The sequence below is a fragment of the Anguilla rostrata genome, chromosome 2, assembly GCF_018555375.3.
Source record: "Anguilla rostrata isolate EN2019 chromosome 2, ASM1855537v3, whole genome shotgun sequence".
NCBI classification, from domain to species: domain Eukaryota; kingdom Metazoa; phylum Chordata; class Actinopteri; order Anguilliformes; family Anguillidae; genus Anguilla; species Anguilla rostrata.
Window position 1 is genome coordinate 65905177 of NC_057934.1, and position 9168 is coordinate 65914344.

Sequence of the window (9168 nt, forward strand, 5' to 3'; positions counted from 1 at the left end):
CAGCAAACACTTCAAAGAATAACCACTAGGTGTCACGAATGCTCTTTCTACATATAATCACGTTGGGCCTCATTCACAATTTCACAAAACGTGTATGATCACATTTGATTGTAAACTGCGTATGAGAACGTTTCCAAGAACATTTCGGCATTCAACGTTTTCTTATCTGTATTTGTTCAAGGCTGTTTCCTTATGTTAATCACATGAACAGGATTGCGCGCAAAATGTACAAACAGCCAACATTAATCATCTAATACGCCAAGGACATGCAGATAAACAAAGGTCTGCACGTGTCATGAATCTCATGTTGTTGTTTTTTCATCGGAACGCTTAAAGAAGAAAAGTTAGAATAATTTTTAAAAGAGTTTTGTGAATGAGGCCCATTGATACTAAATGAGATGGAAGTGGAAAAAGAGACCTGCCTTACACGGGATTTACAATGAAAAATGAATTATTCTCAATGCAGTTGTGTTCACTTAAATTTAATTATTCTGTACTAATGGCACATCAGCTGCACCATAAAGACATGCTAATAAAATTGCTCTCCCAAGACCAGAATTACGTGGGGGAAGAAAACAATAATTCAGTTCATGAGGTCAAATTAAATAGTCAAAATAAATTATAAGGTTAGATAACCACAATTTAGACACAGTAATGAGGATGCATGGCAAGCCTGCCACCTGCATGTCTGTGTAGGATTTCACGAATATTATCATCTTAGAGCAGGTGCATTTGGGGGGAAAATGCTGTTTGCGTGAACTTCAAAGAAAACTTCCATCATTCTGCATCCATTAAAAGCCGGCAGATCTGTTGACTCCAGTTTTGGCCGGTAAATAAAATCATTTGGTGCGTTCGAGAAAAAAGCACGACCTAGCAGAGCGGCGTAATGGAAGCCCGCTAGGCCCATAAGATGGAAGCTGGTGGGTAAAAAGAACATCCTATGCTTAAGGTGTTTCCCCCCCTGTATGCACAAGCTGGAAGGCCAGGCTTTAATTGGTAGTTTCTTTTAAGTGTGAGGCTTTGTGCTTTTGAAAAATATGACTTGAACTTGCAAGCATTTGTATGTGTAGTATAGATTGACCGCGTTCGCTGGGCAGCTGGGTAGTGCAGTAGTTAAGGCTGGCGGTTGTTAATGTCGAAGGATGTGGATGTGTCCTCAAGCAAAGTGCTCTGCCTGAATTTCTGCAATAAATACTTCCGCTAAATACTCTTAAATAAACAGTATGGAGCTGCTCCTGATTTTTTAACGTTTGAGAGTCTGGTTCTGAAATGCATTTTCAATAGTTACAATTCTTCAGGCATTCTTTTCTGAATGTTGTCAATGTCGTAAAAAGCTGCAGTACTGGGATGCCATTTATTTGAAGGATTGATCGATTTCACAGATTACTCAGATTACTCTTTATGACTTTCCCCCAGAATATCAAACCTTAAAAACTAGTTTAAAACTTTTACAGGAGGAATATTATAAATATTTATTGTAAATATTTTATTTTAGATCACTGGTGCATGCAAACATTTATATGTTCATGGTATGCTTAAAATACATTGGCATGCTTATTTTGTATTCATTTTTGTTGTCCCAAACTTTGATATGCTTTGATAAATAATCTTCAACTGCATAATCTTTTGCCAGCTTGCTAGCATACTGAGTATTATTGTGCTCGTTTAAGTGTAATTTTATTACTCTTTTATCCTTTTATGCATTCATCTACAAACAGCTCAGTAATCACAGCATAGTAAGGACATGGTAGAAGTAAAATACGCACAGCCCTGCTGGATAATGATCAACTGCTCTGTTGATGAGTGGCTGCAGAGTGGATCCTGCTCATGACGACAGTTGCTGGCCTGAGAGAATTCCCCCCTTGTAGTGACCAGGCAAAACAAGGTAGATCTGTATAAGATATTTATTTCTGCAGAAAGCGTTCAGCACTCACACACTGCAAAGTGGATAAGTCTGATCTGAGGGGGAGGGACAGTCCCTACTCCTTGTAATCAAAAGGTAGCCTCCTAATAACATTTACTAATAACATGCACAATTCTAAATCTGATTGGTAAACGGTTAATAGATGAGCATATAGAAAATTCAGTAAGGTAAATGATTGGCTATGCTCAACACATATCATGAATACTGAATAAGCATGCGAGGACCTCTAACCTTATCTAACATTCTCTAGGTCTACATAAACCTGCTCTAAATCAGGAGCCAGCATGTAGTCTTCATCTAGGATATGTTTTGGGGTATTTTAGGGAACATGGTGTCAGACAAGGTTCCTCACTGGGTGGGGGAGGGTCAAAGGAAGGGCCAGGTTCATCCCTCTGGACTCCTGAGAACAAGTGAGTGAGAGAAAACACACACGCACACATACGCACGCATGCACGCACACACACATACACACACTCACACACACACACACATACACACACAAACACACACACACGTACACACACACATCTGCTGCCCTTGGGAATTTCAATGCCTGGAGAACCGGAGGTTCCAGTGGCAGGGCTTAGAATCTCATGCAGTACATACTTTAGTCAAAATAAAGATATCTTTTATATCTATCTCCCCTTCATTTTCCATAGCTAATGAAAATGGCTAAAAACTAAACACATTTCATATTGTGAAATTACAACAGAAAAGAGTTATTGGAAAATAAAAGATTAAAAACTGTGTAGTGTATTGTTTGAGCTATATCATCTTGTCAAGGAGTATCTTAAAACTTTTTCCTGTGCCAGCACGTTGTATTGACCTTGGCACTTGGTGCTCTCCAGTTTCTGTTTTAGCGTCCAATAACAATAAGTTTAATTAGATCACAAATATTTAAGCTGTCAGAGAGAAAACAGCAGCAATGAGCAATAGGTCAATATGATTCCTTTTTATTTGCCATTGTTACATTCAACATAACTTCATTTTACGTCCCCAGACAATTGGGAAAACAAAATATACAATGTATGAAATAGCCTCACACATCCTCAAACATGGAAAAAATATAACCTTATACTTTGGCGTAGCATTGTCTACAAGACAAACAGCAGGACTTGCTGATGATTTACTTGAATTAAAACTAACATTTCACTGGGACAATAACACTGGAGTCCAAGCCCCAAACATACATACAGAGTATTCAAACGAGCACAACTGTAGTGACATAGCCTAGCAAACCTTAGTCCTCAGATGTAAGCGTGCGGACTGGTCTGTGTGTGAAACAGTAGTCTGCTTTGAGACTCATCAGATGATCCGCAACAATGACCCACACCCCACATCCGAGATCGCACGCCCTACAAACCTCTCCATCAGCTTCACCTCCACAACCTCCAAACGTACTGCGCACCACGTTACAGTGCCTTCGTGTTCCTTCATGAATGCTCCACTGGACCTGCCGTCCTCTCCAGAGGCGCAGAATTTGGAAAAGCCGCCATTTAGACAGACTTGCATGCAGACATGCGTCCTATTGTCTCTGAACCACCAAAAAAAAAAAAAAAAAGGACATTAAAAAAAGACACTATCCAATGTTTTGTGCAAAACAGCATGATAAAACAGGCTCTTCCTGTTTTGGCCAATGCCTCTGGATCAGAGAGAAAGAGGAAAAAAAGGGGAAGGCGCCGCGTTGCAAATGGGGAAGTGGCACGCTTCGCTCGTGGGTAGACCTCGTAAAAAGGGGAGACAGATGTCTCCCCTTCCCTCCCCTTTTTTTTTTTCCTGTCCTCCTCTGGAGATCTGCCCATCCTCAGACCTTGTTGGCGGCGTTCTTGTCCGAGCTCCGGAACGAGCTGACCTCCCAGCGCCGGAAGGTGCTCCCCCTCAGGTCGGCGCGGCGCGCGGTGATGAGGCAGATCTTCCGCAGCACGGCCCGGCGGAGCAGGATGTACACCCAGGGGTCCAGGATCTGGTTCCAGGAGGCCAGACGGACGCCCATCACCATCAGGGTCTTGTAGGTCTCCAGGTCCTCCCCGGTGGAGCTGCTGTAGGAACGCGTCACCGACATCAGGCCAAAGATCTGCGAACCAGAGACACTGCCCTGGTCATCCTTCTCTCAGCGGCACTCGATGCTCGTACACTAACACCGCCATTTTAAGCATCGCCGTCATTGCCGTTATTCCGAAAAAATGCTATTAAATACAGTTCTAGTCCTCCACAAAAAGAATGCAAATATTTAATTTTTTCCTAAATATTAGGAAGATTAAAGTATAAACATCATATAAAAAATAACTGCATATTTTTAAGACAGGACTTCAGATATTACTTGTAACACAAACAATGCCGTTTGTATGGGCTCAAAAATTAAGCCAAAGTTAAAAACACTTAAAGGCCAAGCTGTTTCAGTTTTGTTCTCAGTAAATGTTTATATAAGCACTGACTTTTAAAATCTTTTTATCATGGAATCAATTTAATTATGGAGGTAGAAAATTACATTATCCTGGTTCTTGAGAAATACATTCCAACTGACGAAACATAATTTGCCTAATTATTAACGTCTTATTGAGAGGCTTGCGTCTTTATTCAGGAGGAATAAATAGTGAAATAGATCATTTTTTTATGCTTGCATACTTTATCTAAAATTGAAAAACCACAGTTTAAGAAGTAGATACAGCAATCATCTGCAATGACCATGTAAAAGAGTGTGGTTGTAATTCACATTTGGGTGCTATGTCCGTCAACTATGCTGCAATAAGGTCGTGGCAGTGGACTAATGCTCAACTGTAAGTTCTATCATGACATTCCATCATATCTGCATTGCAAAATGTTAAAGATTAGCATCTGGACATGCTAGTTGGCACCGACTAGGCCTTACATATTATATGTAACATGACGGTACTGAAGTCAAGTTATAGTCATCTTAATTGTGAATCTAATTCCGAAGAGCTTGAATGGTTTTATTGTGCAAAGAATGTTTGAAAAACAGAATTTCTGCAAATCATGCTCATGCAATCCTATTTCGGTGCAGAAATGAGGAAGAGGTTCAGAATTTCTTAAAGATTTTTTTTTGAGAAATTGAGCTGATGCAATCATTCTCAGGATTTTAGTACCAATAATATGAGAAATGCAAGCCCTGTACACAAAGCAAAAACTCACTTGGCAAACTCTGTTTCACTAGACGGACATAAGCAACATGCCTGAGAATCATAATGGAAGGTTGTGAATTTCCCGGATGGCACCTTGGAGTGACTGTAAGCCTCCCACTCACCAGCAGGGGGCTCCAGCAGATGCAGGAGGTGACCATGATGCCCACCAGCTGCACCACCATCTCAATGTCGTGGGACTTGGCCGAGCGGTGGGTGCACGACCTCCTGCGGCGCCTGGCCAGCACCAGCGTGACCCCGCTGACGGTGTTGCACACCAGCGCCGTGGCCAGGCAGGCCAGGCCCAGCCCGGAGAACAGCAGCACGAAGGCCACGTCCGTCTGCCCGGTGTCCTCCAGCACCTTGATGAAGCACCAGGTGCCGGGGAACTGGTAGGTGTAGACGCCCAGCCGGAAGCAGGGCAGCAGGGCCACGCCGAGGGCCAGCAGCCAGATGGAGGAGAGGCAGAGCTTAGTCCGGGTGGTGGTGACCAGCGAGGCGTGCAGTAGCGGGCGCGTCACCCCGAGGCAACGCTCCACCGCCATGGCGCAGCCCAGGAAGAGTGGGCACAGGCCGAAGAACACCATGCTGCCGCCCAGGAACTGGCAGAGCGCGTCGGCGGGGCCGTACGGCGCGGGCACCCCTCCGGAGAGGTAGAGCCGCAGCACCAGGGTGCCGGGGATGACGTGTCCCGCCAAGTCCGTCACCACCAGGGAGCTGGCGAACAGGAGGAAGGTGGCCTTGGAGTGCCGGCGCAGGTTGGCGTAGGCGTTGCCCAGGATGACCAGGGCCACGATGTTGAAGAGGACGCCCAGAGTCATGGACAGGCCGGCCACAGCGGGGCCCCCGGTGGTGAGGTTGCCCCGGTGGGACACGGCCGCCACCGTCGCCACCCCCTGGCTCTGGTTGGAAAGGGGCGCGAGGGGCCCGCCGGGGGTGGGGCCAAGGCCGGGGCCGGGGCCCGACGAATTGCTGTGGTGCACGGAAAACATCAAGTTTCATAGGCCAGGCATCCTGATGCAGAGGGACACTGCAGAGAGAGGGAGCAGATGTAATCAATACAAGGAGGGAAATAACACAATTTCCACAGTGAGCATATCAGATATGCTGACCTCTGCAGCAAGACTGTAAAATTTGCTGTGCTCAGTTTTACAAAGCATGCCTGTAAGAACATTATTATACTTTCTACACCGGCACATTCAGCTATATGACTGTCTCCACCGAATAAATTATCTATTTAAAAAGACAGATATCATCAACATTAATATTTATGCTGAAAAATGATACTAATGTAAATATCCGAAAATTTAGAGCACAGGGCACAGTTTCCTGATGTTAAAACCCCCAAACTTTCAAACAGATAACCAACTGAAGGCTGCATGTCATGTACATTTCAGTTTGGGGAATCAGCAATACAGTTTCCTCCATGTGGTGTATCAGAATCTACAGTATTTCTGTATTAGAAAGCAGCGCAAGCATTTGCTGACAGCTCTTCATAGCGCTAATGCTGACAGACGGGACGGCAGGGCAAGGTAATGCGGTTCACGTTGACAAGCAAAGTGCTATCGCACACATTCCAAAAAGCTCATGCAGCAAAGTCAGGCCCATGGGTGTTCTTTCAAGACACAGTAACCAACACGATCTGTACGCCGGATTGGCATAACAGGCTTGTAAATCAGAGAAACATACTCTGACGTGGGTCTAGCTCACTTTTCAACCCCCTCCTAATTTTTTAGACTAATTGGGCGGGGGATAATGGCAAAAGTCACATGGGGTGCACTGTGATAGTGTGCAATTCATGCAAATGACTCTATTCATGTATTGCAAATTTACCGTAACTTCTGAGTGTTCAACTTACTGAATCATATCGATATCCCCAAGTGTGACTATGTCTTTATGAAAATGGTACACTGTCAGTGGTCCTTGTTTGTGAAATGAAGACTGACCAAGTTTGGGCAATGCCATCCATTTAGCAGTGAGGAAATAACATCCTAACTGGTGTTGACAAGATCACTCAGAGGACATTTTGAAGCCAGTGAGGAACACAGCACAACAGGTGGTCCAACTGTGGGGCCAGATCATTAGAACATTTTTATTATCGGAAGATAATATTTTCCTCACAAAAAAAGAGATTAAGGTAAACAGAACTGACTCAAGAAAAAGTAGGCCTTAGGTATAAGGAATTTAATACAATCAAGCTTGAAGTGAAGGGCATTATTAAATGTAACCTGGCCCACAAGACATACCTGTTAACAGGCACTAGCATTTGGCATGAGATACACTTTTGATCCTTGAATATTGCATTACGATGGCTAGAGAACACAAACATGTATTTTATTTTATTTTATTTATGTATTTATTTATTTATTTATTTATTGCCTTTATGTTCATTTCAATGTAGTGTATGTTTGTCACTTTTAAGGATTACAGTTTTTAAGCTGATGCCTATTAAATTCTGCAGAGATAATAATAATAATAATAATACATATTATTGTTATTGTTGTTGTTATTAACAATAACAGCAACAAAAACAACAACAACAATCATAATAATAACAATAATCATCATAATGATCATAATAATAATAACAATAATAAAAATAATGCCAGTTCATGATATTTGGTACATCCTGTAAAAAATTATATCATTGAAATTCAGTAGCTAATCTATAATTGTAACTGGATGCACTTAAGTAATTTCCTAAAACTATTAGAAAACAGGATACTGCACAGGAAAATTAAAAAGAAAAACATAAATAAATTGCAAATTGAACTTCAAATAGGAATTACAACAGCCCATTCAGTGGACCTAAATTAATTTGCATCCCTATATGAATGTGGGAGAGATCATCTGATGCACACCTCTGACTATTTTTGTTAGATTTCGCACTAATTCACACTTTGGCAATAACACTAAACACCAGGTTATCTGACCAAGAAGTGTATTATTGTCGCGGAATTAATTAATAAAATAAAATCGCAAAACACTGCCAGGAGTAAAAAGCTCGATGAACATGATTAAAAAATAAAACAGTTATTTGCCTACCGTGTGCGACAGAGACTCCTCGAAGATAATCGCAGTGTCCATTATCTGACACTAAACATTAAAAGCAATGAAGGATGCCACCCGTTCTCGAAAACGTCTGTAACATTAGCATTAGTCCAAAGGGTATTCCGAAATGACAAAGTCCTTTGAAATAAGTTTACCATAGATATCCACCGTGAACAGTCGATATAAAAATGTATTCTCTTTGAGTAGCATATTTAACTTTATGTATGACGTCTGCAACTGACTACCATTTATTCAGAAAGTGAAATTAAAAACATTTTTTTTAAAACAACAACAACAAAAAAACAATCCCATTCATTGGTCCGTCACTCATCTTGGTTGTTCAAGTCAAGATGTTTTTTTGTTTTTTTGTTTTGTCTTGTTTAGTTTTGGTTTTTTGCGAGAGAGAGAGAGAGAGAGAGAGAAAGAGTGATAATTCGTGTCTCCGCTCTGCGTCTCTCGGGCTGTTCTCAAAAGTAATGTGTAGTCCGAGACCAATTGCACACCCGATTTATATTTACCTCTTTAAACCTAGCCCCTAGGCGGCTCCGTGAGTCAAGAACATGCTCAGCTCACGCTGATACATGTCTGGAGGACTGGAAAGCCCAGTTGCGCTTCCAATGAATGCAGTCGACGTTCACCCTTCTCTTCAGTTCGGCAGCGACACGTGCACAGAATGCTAGATTACGCGGATAATCAAAGGAATGACGACTCAGAGTACTCGGTTTAGTACTGAAATGCCAAAAATGAAACCTTTATTCACTGCGAGGTCTGACGACAGCAGGCTTCCCTCTTAAGCTGTTTTAATCATCAGCATGTGCTATACAGTGCGGTAAATAACATTACAATAGGGTAAATGAAGTATGCTTTGCACGACCATTAAAACGGTGCACTGTTTTAACGTATCACCAGCATGATGCAGCAGTAGAAAGATAATTGCAGGTTCAGATAGACAACACGACTGTTTTTTCAGTCTCCATCCACAGACTCCGAAAGAACCACACATCAAAGCCACAACACCTTCGGAAGAACAGTTTAAATATGTAATTACAATGTGAC

The 9168-nt window shown here is 42.2% G+C and overlaps 1 protein-coding gene across 3 annotated transcripts; it reads right to left on the bottom strand.

Annotated features, from left to right (window-relative positions):
- Nucleotides 1-2861: 2861 nt before the first annotated feature.
- ptger1a (prostaglandin E receptor 1a (subtype EP1)) lies at nucleotides 2862-8791 on the bottom strand. 3 transcript variants are annotated; one of them, XM_064324068.1, is made up of 3 exons: nucleotides 8631-8791; nucleotides 5187-6091; nucleotides 2862-3963 (listed from the first exon to the last, which is right to left on the bottom strand). In XM_064324068.1, exons 2-3 carry the CDS (start codon nucleotides 6051-6053, stop codon nucleotides 3421-3423), a joined length of 1410 nt encoding a protein of 469 aa, XP_064180138.1. In that variant the 5' UTR covers nucleotides 6054-6091; nucleotides 8631-8791; the 3' UTR covers nucleotides 2862-3420. The 3 variants fall into 3 exon arrangements, with proteins under 3 accessions (XP_064180138.1, XP_064180137.1, XP_064180139.1); XM_064324067.1 differs by lacking the exon at nucleotides 8631-8791 and adding an exon at nucleotides 8107-8605; XM_064324069.1 differs by lacking the exon at nucleotides 8631-8791 and adding an exon at nucleotides 8107-8605 and having other exon boundaries at nucleotides 3592-3998.
- Between the last annotated feature and the right edge of the window lie 377 nt (nucleotides 8792-9168).

Bases quoted from the DNA above. Each gene is read 5' to 3' on its own strand.
- ptger1a (XM_064324068.1), bottom strand. From the start codon at position 6,053: ATGTTTTCCGTGCACCACAGCAATTCGTCGGGCCCCGGCCCCGGCCTT. The intron at 3,964-5,186 runs GTGAGTGGGAGG...GCGTTCCTACAG, and splicing joins TCTGCTGGAGCCCCCTGCTG to CAGCTCCACCGGGGAGGACC.